Source organism: Dendrobates tinctorius, unplaced genomic scaffold, assembly GCF_039654945.1.
Source record: "Dendrobates tinctorius isolate UK_male_01 unplaced genomic scaffold, ASM3965494v1 ptg000017l, whole genome shotgun sequence".
In the NCBI taxonomy this organism is placed as follows: Eukaryota; Metazoa; Chordata; class Amphibia; order Anura; family Dendrobatidae; genus Dendrobates; species Dendrobates tinctorius.
In genome coordinates, this window is record NW_027361685.1 from 6569379 (window position 1) to 6591627 (window position 22249).

General features: G+C 46.1%; 1 protein-coding gene across 2 annotated transcripts in view; it reads right to left on the minus strand.

Annotated features, from left to right (window-relative positions):
* The window catches only part of LOC141082268 (oocyte zinc finger protein XlCOF8.4-like), a 112418-nt gene that overhangs the window by 19516 nt on the left and 70653 nt on the right, over window positions 1–22249 (minus strand). The window contains exons 1-6 of one of the 2 annotated variants that reach the window (XM_073566208.1): window positions 8849–9153; window positions 8530–8679; window positions 8221–8400; window positions 8015–8138; window positions 7834–7931; window positions 7545–7635 (exon numbers count right to left, since the gene is read on the minus strand). In XM_073566208.1, coding sequence (XP_073422309.1) covers window positions 7545–7635; window positions 7834–7931; window positions 8015–8138; window positions 8221–8400; window positions 8530–8679; window positions 8849–8902 — 697 coding nt within the window. In that variant the 5' untranslated portion in view covers window positions 8903–9153. Of the gene's footprint in view, window positions 1–7544; window positions 7636–7833; window positions 7932–8014; window positions 8139–8220; window positions 8401–8529; window positions 8680–8848; window positions 9154–22249 lie in introns of those variants that run through there. The other variant, XM_073566209.1, reaches the window with a different exon arrangement.

Sequence of the window (22249 nt, forward strand, 5' to 3'; positions counted from 1 at the left end):
GCAGAGGGTACTGCCATCACCGTGTATGGTGGTCAAGAGATGGACATCTCTCTTGTCCTTGTACTTGACCACCAGCAGGTGGTCGCTACATTGGGCTCTGCTCTCACCTTTTCGGAGCATCTGCCCAAGTAGCGTCTTCAGGAGGCCTCTCTGATTTTTGCGGACAGTACCGCAGGCTGCGGTACGTCGCTCAGAGAGGGATTTGTAGAGTGGGATGCTGGTATAAAAGTTATCAGTGTAGAGGTGATAACCTTTATCCAGCAGTGGGTGCACCAAATCCCACACAATTTTCCCACTCACTCCCAGGAAAGGAGGACACTCAGGGGGTTCAATCCGGGTGTCCTTCCCTTCGTAAACTCTAAACTTGTGGGTGTACCCTGAGGTACTCTCACACAACTTATAGAGTTTGATTCCGTACCTGGCCCTCTTACTGGGCAGGTATTGACGGAATCGCAGCCTTCCCTTGAAGTGAACCAAGGACTCATCCACGCAGATGTCCCTTTGGGGCACGTACACTTCAGCAAACTTTTTGTTGAAGTGTTCGATGACCGGCCGAACTTTGAACAGACGGTCAAAGTTGGGGTCATCTTGTGCGGGACACGCTGCATTATCAGTATAATGCAGAAACTTGTGGATGGCCTCAAAACGCGTCCGGGCCATGACCATTCGGAACACTGGAGTGTTGTATAAAATATCAACACTCCAATATTGCCGAATTTCCGGTTTCTTCAGTATCCCCATATGGAGGACCAGGCCCCAAAACTGCGTCATTTCAACTGCGTCTACAGGAGACCAGTTTGAAAATGTTGAACGCGGGTTTTGCTCCAAAAATTGACGAGCGTACAAATTAGTTTGCTCCACCATGAGGTTAACAAAATCCTCAGAGAAAAAGACTTTGAAAAAGTCAATTTCTGTGAGGCCGGTGGTGTCAAACTTGATTCCTGATTCTGCCACAAAATCAGGAATCAGTGGCTCGTAATTTTCGGGGGGCGAGGTCCATACGGGGAGCACTGGGTCAGCTGCGGGCATGGTGGGCGCTGCCTCATCTTCTGTCCTGGAGCGTCTGCGTGGCGGTTCCGCAGGACCCGAGGAGGAAGATGAGGAGGGAGAAGAGGAAGAAGAAGAGGATGAAGAATCCGAAAAATAAAGAAAAGTCGGATCGTCATCCAAATCGCTATCAGTTTCGGAGGCAAGTAAAGCATATGCCTCCTCCACTGAATAGCGCTGTTGGGATGAATTTGATGACATTTTTGTGTAAATATGGTGCTTGGGTGTACACTTTATTGAAAACTGTATGTGTACGTGAGGGGGGGGGAGTGATTGGTGTAAACTTTCTGTAAAGAAAAAGCTGTGGAAAAAAGTATAAAACAGCAGGCCCTAGCTGATAAGTGTCACTTATCAAAACTAGGCTGCTGGATGTGCGCACGGGGTGGCGCAAGGGGGGGTGGAAAAAAAAAAAAAAGGAAAACGGCAAACTCTGATAAGTGAACTGTGTCACTTATCCAAGTTTCGCAGCTGCGGGATGTGTGTACGGAGGGGCTAAGGAAAAAAAAGCGAGCTCAAGTGTTGATCGGTGAACTGCGTCACCAATCAACGCTCGGCGGCTGCGCACGGAGGTGGCGCAAAAGTGGGGTGGAGGGGGGTAAAAATAGGGGGAAGGGGGATGGGGGGATTGGGGTGGAAGAAGAGAGATTGGGCAGGGATCAACAGTTAGGGTTGTAGTTAGGTGGCACAAAGGGGGGTGAAAAAAATGAAAAGCGGCAGGCACAAGCTTGGATAAGTGACGTGTGTCACTTATCCAACTTTTGCGGCTGCGGGATGTGTGTACGGAAGTGGCGCAAAAGGGGCTAAGGAAAAAAAAACGAGCTCAAGAGTTGATCGGTGAACCTCGTCACCAATCAACGCTCGGCAGCTGCGCACGGAGGTGGCGCAAAAGTGGGGTGGAGGGGGGTAAAAATAGGGGGAAGGGGGATGGGGGGATTGGGGTGGATGAAGATAGATTGGGCAGGGATCAACAGTTAGGGTTGTAGTTAGGTGGCACAAAGGGGGGTGAAAAAAATGAAAAACGGCAGGCACAAGCTTGGATAAGTGACGTGTGTCACTTATCCAACTTTTGCGGCTGCGGAATGTGTGAACGGAAGTGGCGCAAAGGGGGCTAAGGAAAAAAAAGCGAGCGCGAGTGTTGATCGGTGAACTGCGTCACCGATCAACGCTCGCCGGCTGCGCACGGAGGTGACGCAAAAGTGGGGTGGAGGGGGGTAAAAGGGGGGTAAGAGGGGGGGTGGAGGGGGGATGGGGGGATGAAGATAGATTGGGGGGGTGAAGATAGATTGGGCAGGGGATCAGGGATCAATTAACACTTACAATTGTAGTTTTCTTTCTTCTTCTTCTTCTTTCTTCTGCAGGGATTGTGATGCTACAAGCTGTGGCACCACAATACCCAGCACAGGAGCTCTTGCTGCGTCCGACTTCTCTGCAGGAATCCTCAGCTAGAGTGAGGACCCCTGCAGACAGGTCAGACAGGTCAGAGGCAGGTCAGGGGGCAGGTCACAGAGCGGTCACATCGCTGCTGTGACCTGTCATTGGTGGGATCGAATGATTACATCGATCCCACCAATCCCTGATCTGCCTGGTGACCATGGCAACTGCCTAGAATCGGAGCTCACAGCTCCGATTACTAGGCAGGTCATGCCCAGGTCACCAGCAGGGCACAGAGCGGTCACATGGTGACCGCAGCTGTGCCCTGTGGTTGGCGCGATCGCCGATCTAATCGATCGCGCCAGCCAACTCCTGCAGGCCCTACTGGGCCTGCATCAGGCTCCAGCATGATCGGTGCTAATATAGCACCGATCCTGGCCGGTACTGGCAGGGCACAGCGGCGATATAGCGCCGCTGTGCACTGCGATTGGCGCGATCGATCAGATCGGCGATCGCGCCAATCCGGGTGCTTTTTGCCGGTGCCTGGCGTTGCCAGGCACCGGCTCTAGGATCGAGTACATCGGTACTCGATCCCCGCCTAGGACATCATTGTTTCAGCCAAGCTGATTGGCTGAAACAATGAGAAACGCTGCGATTGGCTGTTCAGAATTGAACAGCCAATCACAGCGCTCTGGATGCCGGGGGGGCGGGATCGCAGCCCGGGATGCCGACGCCATCTTTTCTAAGGTGAGATGGCGTCGGAATTTTAATGCGATCACCGCGACTTTAGTCGCGGTATCGCATTAAAGGGCCCGACGTACTATCCCGTCCCCGGTCATACGGGCCCGGGTACCGTGGACGGGATAGTACGTCGGATGGCAGGAAGGGGTTAATAATGGGGCCTGATTAGGAACTACTGAAATGATCAAACTCCACAGTCTCCATCAGTACTAAATGAGTAACTAGTGGTGAAACCTCTCTGGTGTAATTAGAGTATGGGTCTCGGAGACTTCACAATCTATACTATCCTAAGCTCCAATATTTTCTGTCAGATGAGTTTCAAGAAGAAATATTAGGCATTTAAAGAGAACTGTGTATAAGGCCGGTTTCACACGTCCTGATATTTCCGGTACCGGAGATGTCCATGTGTGTAATACTTGTGGCACATGTGTGACAACCGTGTGCCGCCCTAGTGCAGCATCAGTACCACAAGGACGGCCGACAGGGAAGAAGCGCTACAGTAAGCGCTGTTCCCCGGCAGCGGGTGCTGAAGACGCTCACATCATTCTCCCCTGCTCTGCCGGCGGGGAGAATAATGATAGTTATATTAAAGTAAGAATGATGACTATTACTCCCATCAACCTACACCTGATGCTAAGAACAATGACAGCAGGAGCAGATGATGGGAGTATTCCTCACCCGCCGCCTGCGCTATAACTAAATAAAGGAATGAAAAAACGGCGTGCGTTCCCTTTTATTTTCTATAACCAGTCCGGAAAAACTCACAACTGGGGGCTGCAACCCTCATCTGTCAGCTTTGGCAAGGCTGGTTTTCAAGAATAGAGGGGTCCAAACAGTTTTTTTAATTAATTAAATAATTTAAAAAAACGGCGTGAGTTCCCCTCCATTTTTGACAACCAGCCTTGCTAAAGCTGACAACTGGGGGCTAGTATTCTCAGGCTTGTAAGGGGCCATAGATATTGACCCCCCAGCCTAAAAATAGCAGCCTGCAGCTGCCCAGAAAAGGAAAATCTATTAAATGCGCCTATTCTGGTGCTTTGCCCGGCTCTTCCCACTTGCCCTGTAGTGATGGCAAGTGGGCTTCATATTTGTGGGGTTGTATTGTCAGGTGACATCAAGCCCACGGCTTAGTAATGGAGAGTAAGACACCTATCCATTACTAATCCTATAGATATATGGTAAATAAATCACAGCCAGAATAAAGTCTTTTATTAGAGATAAAACAAAACACAGGGTAAGTAGGAAGAGCCGGGCAAAGTGTCGGAATTTCTGGGTTTTCTGGGCAGCTGCGGGCTGGTTATTGTTTAATCTGTATTTGTAGTTTTCAGTTAATGAGATTCTTGTGCTTCGGGGTGGGATTGTGGGAGTGGCTGTGGGTTGGGCTGTGGGCGGGGCCTTATGTGGTGTTCTGCGTACATATTCATCTGTATTGGCTTATGACACTGACCCTTCAGTGACCTGCCCCCTATTTTACATAAAAAATTACATCCAGAAAAATGTCACCGGCGATGGTGGCGCCTGCGCAGTACCATCTATAAGTAAGAGATAGATGCTACTGGCCAGGCGCCGCCAGTGTCATTTGTAATTTCTTTTTTCTAAGCCTCACAATAGCCACAATATTATAGGCATAATCACCAATAATATCAACACTATTATATGCATTATGTAATAATGTGGGCAGGTCAGTGAGGGGTCAGCGACCTGTCATAAGCCAATACAGATGCATATGTAAACAGACCATCATATAAAGCTCCGCCCACAGCCCCGCCCCAGAGCACGAGAATCTCATTAACTGAAGACTACAAATACAGATTAAACATAAACCACAAGACGGATTTCATCACCAGGTATCACTGTAATCAGTATAACGACGCTGACCTGACAGTGTCTGTAGGTTACTGTGCACAATCCGGCTGACAGGATCCCTTTAAATTTAGATCTTAGGCATTTGGAAGAGGCAATGGAGAGATTTTTTTCAAGACTATCAGGGAGTTACAGACTCACATTAGGCAGGAAGGCCGATCCCACCACAATCAAACTATCATACAGAATGAACAGGTTATAAAAAAAAGACACAGAATAAAAAAATATGTTACATCCCCAACAACGTATGTACAAGGGGAGAACACTAAACGAGTTGCACTCATTTATGGTGGACCATTGCAGCCACTATGAGTCCTGACCGGAGGAGTAGAGAAAGTATTAGCGCCCCCATTTCAGGAGAGATTGTGCAGTTATCTGAATTCCTTAGGATGGAAAACATATTGGAATTCATGACGTTTAGTAAATCTATGACACCAGGGCTGGAGCCAACACATCTCCTGCAGGCGGGAATAAATGTATATTACAGCCATCAGCCACACACAGCTTAGAGATCTATCATGGCACAGGTGGAATGTTTGTCCTGGAGATTATCACAATCCTCCTTGAAATTACTGTATTTATTGGACCATAAGACGCACCTAGGTTTTAGAGAATGAAATTAGGAAAAAAAATTGAAGCAAAAAATGTGGTCAATTCTGTACTTAATATCCCCTATCCTGGTATATATGGTCCCCTCATACCCATTCTGATACACATGGCCCACTCATCTCTATCCTGGTATGCATGGCCTCATCCCAATCCTGGTATGCAGGGTCCCCATCTTGTCCTGGTATGCATGATCCCATCCCTATCCTGGTATGCAGAGCTCCCATCTTGTCCTGGTATGCATGGTCCCATCCCTATCCTTGTATGCAGGGTCCCCATCTCGTTCTAGTATGCATGGTCCCATCCCTATCCTTGTATGCAGGGTCCCCATCTCGTTCTAGTATGCATGGTCCCATCCCAATCCTGGTATGCAGGGTCCCCATCTTGTCCTAGTAGGCATGGCCCCATCTCATCCTGGTATGCAGGGCCCCATCTCATCCTAGTATGCATGGCACCTCATCGCTATCCTGGTATGCATGGCCCCATCATCCCTATCCTGGAAAGCATGGCCCCAACCTTATCCTGGTATGCATGGACCCCATCTCGTCCTGGTATTCAGTGACTTATTTCGTCCTGGTATGTAGGGCCCCATCCTTATAAGAAGCCCCCACCCCCATTCCTATCCTGGTGTGCATGGCCCATCACAAAACATTAAAAAAAAACCAAACCATTACGCTTACCTCTGGTGCCAGCATCTGCTATTTGCTTGTAAGCAGCGCTGAGAACAGTGAGCATTCATGAATATTCATTTCTCTTAAGTAGCGGCACACGTGACCGCCGGTAGCAGCAGGAAGCCGGTGGCTGACACTGCGCGCTACTGAAGAGCAATGAATACTCACTGCCCTTTGCGTGCACGTCCCTGCCATGCGCTGCTTACAAGCATATAGCAGTTGCTGGCACCGGAGCAGGACGCTGCGAGGGAGCGCGGGGTAAGTAAGTGTAATGATTTGTTTTTTAATGTTTTCTGATGGGACCATGCATACCAGGATGGGGACGGGGGTGGGGGCCAATTATAAGGATGGGGCCATGCATACCAGGACCGGGGTTAGGGGCTAATCATCTCAAGATACTATTATTAAAGAGAAATGAATATTCATTGCCCTCCAAGCCCATGGGCGTGTAATGCAGTGAATATTCATTTCTCTTTAGCAGCGGGAACAAGATTTAGCCGCAGTCACCGGCTCCAGCCTCCTGTGACCCGCTGCTCCGCTGATGCAGTTCCCTCACCTCCACACCAAAGCCAGAGCCGGTACATCCGGACTATAAGACGCAACCCCCATTTTCCTCCACATTTTTGAAGGATAAAAGTGTGTCTTATAGTCCGAAAAATACGGTAGTTTTAATACAAATTGGAAAGTCAGGATAAAGGGAAACTCTGCTGTTATTGTACAGAAATTCACACTTGGCCTCACTGCACATTTACTGTTGTGGATCATAAAAGAGATGTTTGGCCAGAAAGACTGGACCTGGTCTTGTAGGGACCATGAGACATTCAGCAGCACAGAAGGGAGAGAAGATTCATCCGATAAGATCTCAGGGATCTAGGAAGCCAACAGCATCATTACCCTCCGCTTTCTCTTACAGGCCCAGCATAAGATTTTTCTACAAGTGATTTTCTATCTTGTCAGCACATTCTACGTACGCTGTCATTTGGATTTAGTTACAGATCTGGGCAGGGAACAGTCAGCGTCTCCTAATCCCAGGGGGTAGGTGGATCTACCAGGTTGTAAGTTCTATAGAAAAGGGATTTCAATGTCCAAAATCAATGAACAGTTTTGGGTGGAGGAGAATGTTGTGGTACTAGAGGCAAAATGGTGATCATGGTAATACGGCCGGACTACACCACCGATAAAGCAACCACAGCCGGTGACTGAGAGGAATCTGTGACTTCTCTACATTCAGTGGTTACTACTCACCTGGGTAGTCATATGTGGGAATCTCCTCTTTACACCGCTCATCATCTCTTACATATGTCTCTGTAGTATTAATATGGGTCAGATCTTCACCCTGAAACAAATATTGTAAAAGTCACCGACAGATGGAGAAGTCCCATCTATGATCAGCTCTAATCCTGCCATCTCCACCGTTCTCATTACACAGGTATAAAACATATAACACTGGTGGATAAAACAAGACTGAGCACAAGACCTTCACAGCCGTCTACACATCATAGGGGAGATCTCCTGACACCTTCTCTCCATCTACCTGATGATCCTGAGGAGCACTGGGATCCTCTTGTTTACAGTCCTGTGGAAGAAGAGGACGGGGACATCTCTCTGGTGTTGTCCTCTTACTGGATAGATCTGGAGGAAACACATACAGGGACTGAATTCATTCTCTACATACAGATAATTATAGGCCGTGTGTATTTAGTCCTGTCTATTACCTGGAGATGTGAGGCGCTGGGGAACCTCCATTATGACGTTCTTGTACAGATCGCTGTGTCCTTCTAAATACTCCCACTCCTCCATGGAGAAATAGACAGCGACCTCCTGACACCTTATAGGAACCTGACACATACAATGATACCGTCATCCCCCGATCCCTTCATAGTGTTTCTGTATAATGTCCAGGCATTCCCAGCAGTGTCACCTCTCCAGTCAGCAGCTCAAACATCTTGTAGATGAGTTCTAGGATCTTCTGGTCATTGATATCCTCACGGATTAGGGGGTGAGGTGGAGGCCCCGTGATTGGGCTCAGGGGTCTTCCAGATCCCTCAGACACAGGGTCCTGACAGCGATCACTAGAGGTCTTCTTCACCACTGTGTAATCCTGGTTATGGAGAGACACATTAATAAATCTCACTACAGACATTTCCAGAGTCCTCACCTCTCCAGTTCTGTCCATATGTTATTCCCATAGATAAGAATGATAGAATGTGACGTCATCAGAATCTCTCACCTCTCCAGTGAGACGGAAGAGGATCTCTAGGGTGAGGTGTAACATTCTCTCCGCCATCTTGTCTCTGTCCATACCCATCCTTGATGGGTAAATCAAGAATATTTTCTTTTGTAGAAGATCTTCACTGAGAGGATCCGATATTGTAGAGACCTGAATGAGAAGAAGATGATGCGATGTAACACTGTGCTTGAGAGCGGGCCCACCTGGAGCTACTGTCAGGGCTGGCGTTTGTACTTCACATGTATCAGAGTGCAGGGAGTGAGTCATGTAACCACTCTTCTGCAGTTTGTGGAGGAGAGGGGGAAGGAAGGTTACCCACCCAATCCAGGATGAGCGCGCTCTCCTTCAAAGCTCCCTGCTGCAGAGAAGTCATCAGCCCCAAAAGCCTGGACGCAGCGGGGCTTGCTCTGCCTCTGACTGTGAGCTGAGCTCACTGTCTGCACTCTTCTGCTTCTGTCTGGAAGGAGCCTGACAGCCAAGGAGGCTAGGAGCAGCACTGAGGACCAGGGACACACTGGACACAGCATGAGGACTGATGAGTGTCTTGGCACATGTCATTTACTATTTGATATGTCTAATCTGTTGGTCGAATATATACATACAGATATATAAAGCAATGAAGGTTCTTAAAGGGGTTGTCCACTACTTTAAATTAACCCCCCAATGTATCCCCCTGGCGCCCCTAATGAATTTTGTAAATACCTCATGTTGCCTATACTGCCTGTGAGCGTCGCTATCGCTGGCCGCTCACAGGCAGCACATGACCCCTGGCTGCAGCCGGCTCTTGCTTCCGCTGACGTCCCGACAAGTGCTGGCAGCAGCCGGGGGTCCATCTTCCTCCTTCCGCGCTGGCTGCCAGGCTGTGGGAGCGATTATCACCCCGCTTCACACCCGGCATCCACCAAGCGCCCATTCATTGAGAAAGCGCGCAGTGGATGCTGGGTGTGACCCCGGGGGTAACCCCGCCCACAACCCAGCAGCCACTGCGGGGACCCAGCGCTGAGTCACGCCTCACTTGTGACATCAGCGCTGGGTTACGTGCTGCCTGTGAGCGGCCAGCGATAACGCCACTCACAGGCAGTATAGGCAACATGAGGTATTTACAAAATTCATTAGGGGCCTGGGGGGATACTTTGGGGGTTAATTTAATGTAGTGGACAACCCCTTTAAACTTTTATGTCTTGTTTATCCTGCAAGCTGGACAGAGACTAAGGGTATGTGCACACGTTGCTTATTCCATTGTGGATTTTTCTGCATGGATTCTGCAGAATCCGCAGGTAAGACGACCTGTGTTTTACCTGCAGGTTCCTGCGGATTTAGTGCGGATTTGCTCTGCGTTTTTACACCTGCAGATTCCTATAATGGAATAGGTAAAGGTTTTAAATACAAGAGTTAGGACTGTCCCACAAGGGTTGCCGTGACGTGGCGGGATGGCTTCTACATTATTTTGATCAAAATTATGTTAACTAAATACCCTTATTATTACTATTATTACTACCTTCATGCAATTTTTGCAATATATTTTTTTACTTTTTTATTCCAGGATATTTGTTTTGTGTTTTGCTTTTGGTTTTCTCTGTGTAAAGGTCATGTGTTCATATGCAATTACAATTTGCATGCACATTAATTTACTTTTTCTGCTCAGACCCAGTTTCTCATTTGTTTCATTGCGCATTCTGTGCATATAAGGGTGTGACCGCCCTGCTTCTGAGTTGGAAAATCCATCCTGTCTGGCCTACACTATTACTGGTGGTTCAGTCCCTCTGTCCTTGTTCACATTTACGTCACTTGACAAGTGGAAAGGTTTTAAATACAAGAGTTAGGACTGTCCCACAAGGGTTGCCGTGACGTGGCAGGATGGCTTCTACATTATTTTGATCAAAATTATGTTAACTAAATACCCTTATTATTACTATTATTACTACCTTCATGCAATTTTTGCAATATATTTTTTTACTTTTTTATTCCAGGATATTTGTTTTGTGTTTTGCTTTTGGTTTTCTCTGTGTAAAGGTCATGTGTTCATATGCAATTACAATTTGCATGCACATTAATTTACTTTTTCTGCTCAGACCCAGTTTCTCATTTGTTTCATTGCGCATTCTGTGCATATAAGGGTGTGACCGCCCTGCTTCTGAGTTGGAAAATCCATCCTGTCTGGCCTACACTATTACTGGTGGTTCAGTCCCTCTGTCCTTGTTCACATTTACGTCACTTGACAAGTGGAAAGGTTTTAAATACAAGAGTTAGGACTGTCCCACAAGGGTTGCCGTGACGTGGCGGGATGGCTTCTACATTATTTTGATCAAAATTATGTTAACTAAATACCCTTATTATTACTATTATTACTACCTTCATGCAATTTTTGCAATATATTTTTTTACTTTTTTATTCCAGGATATTTGTTTTGTGTTTTGTTTTTGGTTTTCTCTATAATGGAATAGGTGTAAAACCGCTGCGGAATCCGCACAAAGAATTGACATGCTGTGGAAAATAAACCGCTGTGTTTCCGCGCTGAATTTTCAGCATCATGTGCACAGCGGTTTTTGTTGCTCACTATGGGCCTGATTCACCGTCTCTCCTGCCTTGATTGACATGGCTGACGTCTCCTGTGTCATCCACTGTCTGTCCAGCTCTCGCACCTGCACAGGAGGGAACAGGAGCTGCGCAGCGCAACAGACTGGATGACATAGGAGGCGTCAGCCACGTCAGTAAAGGCAGGAGGATGGCAATTGTGGGGTCAGAGGAGGTGCTAAGCAGGGACCATAGACACTCATCCGACTGGACGCTGCCGATTAGCTTACGAGAAGGAGAATGATTATTTTCTTAAGTTTGCAAGCGGCTGGAATCTTACAGGATGGCTTTTTAAATGTGGCTAAAAGATGGTGGCTACAGGTCTTACAGATTAACCCCTTCACCCCCAAGGGTGGTTTGCACGTTCATGACTGGGCCAATTTTTACAATTCTGACCACTGTCCCTTTATGAGGTCATAACTCTGGAACGCTTCCATGGATCCCGGTGATTCTGACATTGTTTTCTCGTGACATATTGTACTTCATGTTAGTGGTAAAATTTCATTCAAATAACTTGCGTTTATTTGTGAGAAAAATGGAAATTTGGCAAAAATTTTGAAAACTTCGCAATTTTCCAACTTTGAGTTTTTATGCCCTTAAATCACAGAGATACGGCACACAAAAAACTTGATAACTAATATTTCCCACATGTTTACTTTACATCAGCACAATTTTGGAACCAAAATTTTTTTTTTGTTAGGAAGTTATAAGGGTTAAAAGTTGACCAGTGATTTCTCATTTTTACAACACCATTTTATTTTTAGGACCACATCACATTTGAAGCCACTTTGAGGGGTCTATATGATAGAAAATACCCAAAAGTGACACCATTCTAAAAACTGCACCCCTTAAGGTGCTCAAAACCACATTCAAGAAGTTTATTAACCCTTTAAGTGCGTCACAGGAATTTTTTTGAATATTTAAAAAAAAATGAACATCTAACTTTTTTTCACAAAAAAAAACTTCAGGTTCAATTTTTTTTATTTTACCAAGGGTAACAGGAGAAATTGGACTGTAAAAGTTATTGTGCAATTTGTCCTGAGTGCGCTGAAACCTTATATGTGGGGGGGAACGACTGTTTCGGCGCATGGCAGAGCTCAGAATGGAAGGAGTGCCGTTTGACTTTTTCAATGCAAAATTGGCTGGAATTCAGATCGGACGCCATGTCACGTTTGGAGAGTCCCTGATGTACCTAAACAGTGGAAACCTCCTACAAGTGACCCCATTTTGGAAACTAGACCCCCAAGGAACTTATCTTGATATGCGGTGAGAACTTTGAACCCACAAGGGCTTTACAGAAGTTTATAACGTACAGCGGTGCAATTAAAAAATCATATTTTTTCCACAAAAATGATCTTTTCACCCCAATTTTTATTTTCCCAAGGGTAACAGGACCCTAAAATTTATTGTGCAATTTGTCCTGAGTACGCTGATACCCCACATGTGGGGGTAAACCACTATTTGGGCGCATGGCAGAGCTCGGAAGGGAAGCAGCGCCATTTGACGTTTTTGGCTGGAATTGAGATCGGACATTATGTCGCGATTGGAAAACCCCTGATGTACCAAAACAGTGGAAACCCCCCACAAATGAAACCATTTTGGAAACTAGACCCCCTAAGGAACTTATCTAGATGTGTGGTGAGAACTTTGAACCCCCAAGGGCTTCACAGAAGTTTATAACATACAGCCGTACAATTAAAAAATCATATTTTTTCCACAAAAATGATCTTTTCACCCTCAATTCTTATTTTTCCAAGGGTAACAGGACCCTAAAAGTTATTGTGCAATTTGTCCTGAGTACGCTGATACCCCACATGTGGGGGTAAACCACTATTTGGGCGCATGGCCGAGCTCGGAAGGGAAGCAGCGCCATTTGACGTTTTTGGCTGGAATTGAGATCGGACACCATGTCGCGATTGGAAAGCCCCTGATGTACCTAAACAGTGGAAATCCCCCACAAATGACACCATTTTGGAAACTAGACCCCCTAAGGAACTTATCTAGATGTGTGGTGAGAACTTTGAACCCCCAAGGGCTTCACAGAAGTTTATAACATAAAGCCGTACAATTAAAAAATCATATTTTTTCCACAAAAATGATCTTTTCACCTTCAATTCTTATTTTTCCAAGGGTAACAGGACCCTAAAAGTTATTGTGCAATTTGTCCTGAGTACGCTGATACCCCACATGTGGGGGGAAACCACTATTTGGGCGCATGGCAGAGCTCGAAAGGGAAGCAGCGCCATTTGATGTTTTTGGCTGGAATTGAGATCGGACACCATGTCGCGATTGGAAAACCCCTGATGTACCTAAACAGTGGAAACCCCCCACAAATGACACCATTTTGTAAACTAGACCCCCCAAGGAACTTATCTAGATGTGTGGTGAGCACTTTGAACTCCCCAGTGCTTCACAGAAGTTTATAACGCCCGGGCGTGAAAATAAAAAATTCGTATTTTTTCCACAAACATGATCTTTTAGTCACCATTTTTTTATTTTCCCAACGGTACCAGGAGAAATTGGACCCCAAAAGTTGTTGTCCTATTTGTCCTGAGTATGCTGATACCCCATATGTGGGAGAAAACTACTGTATGGACACACGTCGGGGCTCGGAAGGGAAGTAGTGACGTTTTGGAATGCAGACTTTGATGGAATGGTCTGCGGGTGTCATGTTGCCTTTGGAGAGCCCCTAATGTACCTAAACAGTGGAAACCCCCCACAAATGACCCCATTTTGAAAACTAGACCCCCTAAGGAACTTATCTAGATGTGAGGTGAGCACTTTGAACCCCCAAAGGCTTCACAGAAGTTTATAATGCCAGGGCATGAAAATAAAAAAATCGTATTTTTTCCACAAACATGATCAATTAGTCCCCAATTTTTTTATTTTCCCAAGGGTAACAGGAGAAATTGAACCCCAAAAGATGTTGTCCAATTTGTCCTGAGTACGCTGACACCCCATATGTGGGAGAAAACTACTGTATGGACACACGTCGGGGCTCGGAAGGGAAGTAGTGACGTTTTGGAATGCAGACTTTGATGGAATGGTCTGCGGGTGTCATGTTGCCTTTGGAGAGCCCCTAATGTACCTAAACAGTGGAAACCCCCACAAATGACCCCATTTTGGAAACGAGACCCCCTAAGGAACTTATCTAGATGTGAGGTGAGCACTTTGAACCCCCAAAGGCTTCACAGAAGTTTATAATGCCCGGGCATGAAAATAAAAAAAATCGTATTTTTTCCACAAGCATGATCAATTAGTCCCCAATTTTTTTTATTTTCCCAAGGGTAACAGGAGAAATTGGACCCCAAAAGTTGTTGTCCAATTTGTCATGAGTACGCTGACACCCCATATGTGGGAGAAAACTACTGTATGGACACACGTCGGGGCTCGGAAGGGAAGCAGTGACATTTTGGAATGCAGACTTTGATGGAATGGTCTGCGGGTGTCATGTGCGTTTGGAGAGCCCCTGATGTACCTAAACTATTGAAACTCCCCACAAGTGTCCCCATTTTGGACACTAGGCCCCCCACGGAACTTATCTAGATGTGTGGTGAGCACTTTGAACCCCCAAGTGCTTCACAGAAGTTTATAACGCTCGGACGTGAAAATAAAAAAATCATTTTTTTCCACAAAAATGATATTTTTGCCCCCAATTTTTTATTTTCCTAAGGGTAACAGGAGAAATTGGACCCCAAAAATTGATTTGCAATTTGACCTGAGTAGGCTGATACATGTGGGGGTAAAACACTGGGCGCATGGCAGAGCTTGGAAGGGAAGGAGCACCATTTGACTTTTTTAACTCAGAATTGGCTGGAATTGAGATCAGACGCCATGTTGCATTTGGAGAGCCCCTGATGTGCCCAAACAGTGGAAACCCCCAATTATAACTCCAACCCTAACCCCAACACACCCCTAACCCTAATCTGAGCCCTAACCCTAGCACTAACCCTAGCCCTAACCCTAACGGGAAAATGGAAATAAATACATTTTTTAATTTTATTTTTCCCTAACTAAGGGGGTGATAACGGGGGGTTTGATTTACTATTTATGGCGGTTTTTATGTTTGGCAGCTGTCACACGCTAAAAGACGCTTTTTATTGTAAAAATAGTTTTTGCATCACCACATATTGAGAGCTATAATTTTTCCGTATTTTGACCCACCGAGTCATGTGAGGTCTTATTTTTTGCGGGACGAGTTGACGTTTTTATTGGTACCATTTTCGGGCACGTGACATTTTTTGATCACTTTTTATTCCGATTTTTGGGACGCAGAATGAACAAAAACCAGCGTTTCATGAATTTCTTTTGGGGGGGTGCGTTTACACCGTTCCGCGTGCGATAAAATTGATAAAGCGTTTTTATTCTTCGTGTCAGTACGGTTACAGCGATACCTTATTTAGGTCGTTTTTTTTATGTTTTGTTGGTTTTATGCAATGAAAACTATTTTATATAAAAAATAATTATTTTTGCATCGCTTTATTCTGCGAGCTATAACTTTTTTTATTTTTTTGCTGATGATGCTGTTTGGCAGCTCGTTTTTTGCGGGACAAGATGTCGTTTTCAGCGGTACCATGGATATTTATATGCGTCTTTTTGATCGCGCGTTATTACACTTTTTGTTTGGCGGTATGATAACAAATCATTATTTTTTGCTTCGTTTTTTATTTTTATTTTTTAAGGGGTTCGCTAAAGGGGTTAACTAATGGGATAGTTTTATAGGGCGGGTCGTAACGGACGCGGCGATACCTAATATGTGTACTTTTATTGTTTTTTTTTTTTTATTTCTAAAAAATGGATTTATTTGGGGGAATATTTTTTTTTTTTTCTAATTTATTTGGCAATTTTTTTTAATTTATTTTAACATTTTTTTTAATTTTTTTTTTTACTTTATTAAATAGTCCCAGGTGGGACATCACTGTCCTGTGACAGATCGCTGATCTGTCACATCACAGATCACTGTGACAGATCAGCAATCTGTCACAGGCACTGCAGAAGGCTTCCTCATGCCTGCGCTTTGCAGGCACTGAGGAAGCCAGCTTCCTGCAGGCCCCCGAAGGCCCCCGTCGCCATCTTTGATTCGGGGGCCTGCAGGAAAGGAGCCCCCCGCAGCAGCGCTGCACATTGCGCTGCCGTGGGGGGCTCAGGGAAGCACGGAGGGAGCCCCCTCCCTGCCGATGCTTCCCTTTAACCCCCGGTACACCGTGATCATGTTTGATCGCGGTGTGCAAGGGGTTAACATGTTGGGGGCGGTCCGTGACCGCCCCTGACACATTGTGCCGGGTGTCAGCTGCGATAATCAGCTGACACCCGGCCGCGATCAGCGCCGCTCACCACGTGGGCGCCGCTGATCTCGGTAGACGTACTATCCCGTCCATGGGCATAGGGGCCCGGGTCCCATGGATGGGATAGTACGTCTCATGTCAGAAAGGGGTTAAAGTTCGGCTCACGATCGCCGAAATTGCAATATTCAACAATTTAATCATCGATTAAATCACCAAATATAGCCGAACATACCCAGCACAAAAGCCGGTGTTTCCCAACCTGTGTGACATTGTGGTAAACACGGACTAAAACTACATTATCCTATAACACAGCAAGTGAAGAGCTAAGCGGCCTATACACCAAGCACTTAACCGACCCAATTTAGAAAATAGGCATAAATGGATTAAAGCTAAAGCAGAATTTGACCTTTAGCTGGACAGACTAGAAAGAATAAGGGGGAACCAAAAAACATCTGAATTTTTTAGATACGGTAATAAGGCTGGTTCATTATTGGCTCGCTTGGCAAAAAGCCGAACACCTATGAGATTTATAGGTAGATTGAATGATCACAAAGGTTCACCACAAACAGACCCAAAAATCATAAATGACATCTGGCATAAATACTATAACACATTGTATGAACAAGAACCAGTAGATGGAGAAGAGGGGAAGACATTCCTAGATAGACTATCCCTCCCAACAGTCTCAGAAGGTGAGAAAGATTCAACTCTACAATAAGAAAGGAAGAGATAGTGGACACTATTAACTCCCTGAAAAATAGCGAGGCACCCGGACCAGATGGGCTGCCAGGGGAGTTCTGCAAAATATTAGTAGAAGAGGTTTCTTCTCCACTGGTGGCCGTTTTTATCAAATCCTAAAAGAAAAGGTATACCTGCCAACAGGAAATAGGGCCAATATTAAAGTACACTACCGTGTGACTATTCTAGCTGCAAATGTCTGGTTTGTAATGCAATATCTTCATAGGTGTAAGGAGGCCCATTTCCAACAACCATCGCTACAGTGTTCTTATGGTACTTTGATAACTGTGTAAGAAGCTAATGGATGGTTAGATTACCATTGTGCAAGTATGTTAGCACAGCTGAAAACAGTTTGGCTGATTAGAGAAGCTATAAATCTGACCTTCCTTTGAGCTAGTTGAGAATCTGGAGCATTATATTTGTTGGTTCCATTAAACTCTCAAAATGGCCAGAAAAAAGGACTTTCGTGTGAAACTTGACAGTCTATTCTTGTTCTTAGAAATGAATTATTTGTGAGACATTGCCAGAAAACTGAAGAATTCCTACCACGGTGTGTACTACTCCCTTCAGAGGAGACGACAAACAGGCTCTAACCAGAGTAGAAAGTGAAGTAGGAGGCCCCACTGCACAACTGAGTAACAAGTACATTAGAGTCTGTAGTTTGAGAAATCGACGCCTCACAGGTCCTCAACTGGCAGCTTCATTAAATACACACAAAACACCAGTATCAACACCTACAGTGAAGAGGCGACTCCGGGATGCTGGCCTACAGGGCAAAGTGGAAAAGAAAAAGCCATATCTGAGACTGGCTAATAAAAGGAAAAGATTAATATGGGCAAAAGAACACAGACATTGGACAGAGGAAGATTGGAAAAAAGTGTTAAGGACAGACGAATCCAAGTTTGAGGTGTTTGGATCACACAGAAGAACATTTGTGAGACGCAGATTAACTGAAAAGATGATGAAAGAGTGCCTGACGCCATCTGTCAAGCATGGTGGAGGTAACGTGATGGTCAGGGGTTGCTTTGGTGATGGTAAAGTGTGAGATTTGTACAAGGTAAAAGGGATTTTGAATAAGGAAGGCTATCACTCCATTTTGCAACGCCATGCCATACTGTTATGGATGAGTCACCGAAGGAGGAAAAAACAAAAATAATAGCTAAGTCCAGAAAACCAGAGAAGTTGGAAGCTATCGGATTGCAGACCCCCTGAACCTATCCACAACAACTAGCAGTAGCCGTGGGGGGTTCCTACGGTGCCCTAGACCCCTCGATCACAGCCAGAGAACTAAATTAGCCTAAAGACAGAAAGGGGAAATCTAAACTGCCCCAGAGCAGCCCCCAAAGCAATAGGCAGCCCCAACATATAATGACTGTGAAGCAAGATGAAAAACACTAACACAGATAGAAAGATAGGCTGAGCAAATGATGGGGCCCAAGCTAACTAAATAAGACAGGACAGAAAAGCTGCTGTCTGCAATCCGCAAAAACCCTATCCAAAAATGTACCAACAGACTGATAGGAGAAACAGGCCCTGAAGTCGCTAGGCTTCAAAAAGACTATATCAGCACTCAGGTAAATTCTTAAGACAGAGCCAAAGATCAACAGATCAGAGACAAAAATGGAATTCAGCTCACCCCTGGCCGGGGATGGCAGAACTCCCAAAAAACAAGGCAAACAAAACCAGAACTAAAGTGTACAAAAAGCAGAGCAAAACTTAGCTTTGAGAAGCAGAAATCAGACTGGTCTCCAAGAATGCAGCAGGAAGATCACCAGCAAGGCAGCAGGGCGTCGGCTGCCTTATATCCAGTCATCAGTTCCTGTGACCCAGTCATCATCTACCTGCTCAGCTGTTTGGTAATCAGCCTCACTACCTTCCTTCGCCAGAAGAGGGAGTTCATCAGACATCACTGGTGAAGGGAAAAATGAACTCACAACACCATACCCTGTGGACAGCGCTTGAATGGAGCCAATTTCATCCTACAACAGGACAATGACCCAAATTATGAAAGAACTATTTAGGGAAGAAGCTGGCAGCTGGTATTCTATCTGTAATGGAATGGCCAGGGCAGTCACCAGATCTCAACACCATTGAGCTGTTGTGGGAGCAGCTTGACCGTATGGCACGCAAAAAGTGCCCATCAAGACAAACCAACTTGTGGGAGAGGCTTCTGGAAGCATGGGGTGAAATTTCTCCAGATTACCTCAGCAAATTAACTGCTAGAATGCCAAAGGTTTGCAATGCTGGAATTGCAGCAAAGGGAGCATTCTCTGACAAAAGCAAAATTTGAAGGAGAAAATTATTATTTCAAATAAAAATCTTTTTTTCGAACCTTGTCAATGTCTGGACGAGATTTTAACCCCTTACAGACCGCTGACGGGATAGTACATCAGCGGTCAGTATCCTCTGCTTTGATGTGGGCTCCGGCGGTGAGCCCACTTCAAAACCTCGACATGTCAGCTGTTATAAACAGGTGACATGTGCCGGCAATAGGCGCGGGCGGAATCAAGATCTGCCCGCGCCTATTAACTAGTTAAATCCCACTGTCAAACACTGACAGCGGGCATTAAACTAGTATTTCCGGCGTCCAACCGGAAATGAGCGTATCACCAACCCCCGTCACGTGATCGGGGGGTCAGCGACGCGTTGCCATGACAATCAGAGGTCTCATAGAGACCTCTATGGTTGTTGCCGTCAGATTGCTATGAGTGCCACTCTGTTGTTGGCGCTCATAGCAATGCTGTATTACTGCTACATATGAGCGATCTGCTCATCTCCCATATGTAGCAGAGCCGATCAAGTATGGCATGCTTCTACTCTCCCGTGGAGACTATTGAAGCGTGCCAAAAATAAAAAAAAAGTGTTTAAAAATTAAAGAAAATAAAAATCATAAAAATTCAAATCACCCCCCTTTCGCCCCAATCAAAATAAACAATAAAAAAAAATCAAACCTACAGATATTTGGTATCGCCGCATTCAGAATCGCCCGATCTATCAATAAAAAAAGGATTAACCCGACTGCTAAATGGCGTAGCGAGAAAAAAAATCAAAACGCCAGAATTACGGTTTTTTGGTCGCCGTGACATTGCATTAAAATGCAATAACGGGTGATCAAAAGAATGTATCTGCACAAATATGGTATCATTAAAAACATCAGCTCGGCACGCAAAAAATAAGCCCTCACCAAGCACAAGATCACGAAAAATGGAGACGCTACGGGGCTCGAAAAATTGTGCTTATTTTTTAGCAAATTTTGGAATTTTTTTCCACCACTTGGATAAAAGAGAACCTAGACATGTTTGGAGTCTATGAACTCGTAATGAGCTGGAGAATCATGATGGCAGGGCAGTTTTAGCATTTAGTGAACTTAGCAAAAAAGCCAAACAAAAAAGTGAGGGTTTGCACTTTTTTTGCAATTTTACCGCATTTAGAATTTTTTTCCCGGTTTTGAGTACAAGACATGATAAAACGAATGGTGTCGTTCAAAAGCACAACTCATCCTGCATACAGCCATACTGACGGAGAAATAAAAAAGTTATGGCTCTGGAAATAAGGGGAGCGAAAAATGAAAAAAGCTCCGTTCATTAAAGGGAGTCTGTCACCCCATTTTAGCCCTATCAGCTGCGGCCACCGCCATCAGGGGCTTATCTACAGCATTCTGTAATGCATTCTGTAATGCTGCAGATAAGCCCCTGATGTAACCTGAAAGATAAGAAAAACACGTGAGATTATACTCACCAGGGGGCGTTGCAGTCTGGTCCAGGGCCTCCCATCTTCATACGATGACGTCCTCCTCCTAACTTCTCCCTCGGCTCCCGCGCAGGTGTGCTTTATCGGTCCTGTAGAAGGCAGAGCAGAGTACTGCAGTGCGCAGGACCTCTGTGCCCTTCCCGGCCCCTCGCACTGCAGTACTTTACTCTGCCCTCTACAGGTCAGATCAGTACGCCTGCACAGGAGCCGAGGGAGAAGTTAGGAGGAGGACGTCATCGTATGAAGATGGGAGGCACCGTACGCCGGGGTGAGTATAATCTAACGTGTTTTCCTTATCTTTCGGGTTACATCGGGGCTTATCTACAGCATTACAGAATGCATTACAGAATGCTGCAGATAAGCCCCTGATGGCGGCGGCCCCAGCTTATAGTGCTAAAATGGGGTGACAGACTCCCTTTAAGTGGTTAAATTAATTTGGCAACTCAATAGATAAATAAAAGTCGGAGTTTTCATGGAAAACACAAAATTGTCTGGGTGACCCCAAACTTTGGAGCGGTCGTGTGTTACACAAGCGATTCCCCTGAGGGTTAATAATCCTCCCTGTCCCCTAGAGGTGAAGGGGGTAACATGGGGCCACTTGTGGGGTCTCTGCTGTTCTGGTGTCAGCGCTCTTCACACGTTACACGGCGTCCGCCGTCTATCCCAGTCACAATGGCGCCCCTTCCCTCCTGAGCCTGTGGGGTATCGGCACTCAGGAGACACGGCGCACTGTGCGGCCTCAGCGCTCCTGTCACCTTTAGGACAATGATACATTGGGGGGAAAGTCACATTTCTGTGAGGAAAACAGGAAAATTGTCATTTTTTCCTTCCACATTGCTGAAATTCCCGTCACACTGTCCGAATTCAGAGATTGTCCTGTCAGAAAGGAGAAGACAGGGAGCGAAAGGGTTAATAGGACTCACAGGAGGAACCGGCCCAGAAAGCAGAAGGTCCAGGAGTGTCCACCACATATATGGCTGCTCTGTGCACACAGGACCTGTAGTGACGTCATGCCCATGTGACCAGAAGGGGCGGTGCCTCCTCCTCCATAGAGCAGACGGGAGGAAGCTGTGGCCCCGCCCACACTGTCCAGCATTCACCATAGGAGAGCAGTGTGGAGAGCGCGCAGCAGAGGAGCGGAGCTTTCAGCGGGGAAGAGCGCGGAGGAGGGAGCAGCCGACACCCCGCAGAGGACAGAAAGAAGACGGTCTGTGGAGAGAGAGTGTGGGGGGGCAGAGGCTGGGCATGGGGTAACAGGCAGAGGCTGCCAATGTGGGGTGGGGAGAGGCGGAGCTGGCGCGTGGTGGACGGGAGCGGAGCCGGAGCTGGCACGTGGTGGACGGGAGCGGAGCCGGAGCTGGCGTGTGGTGGAC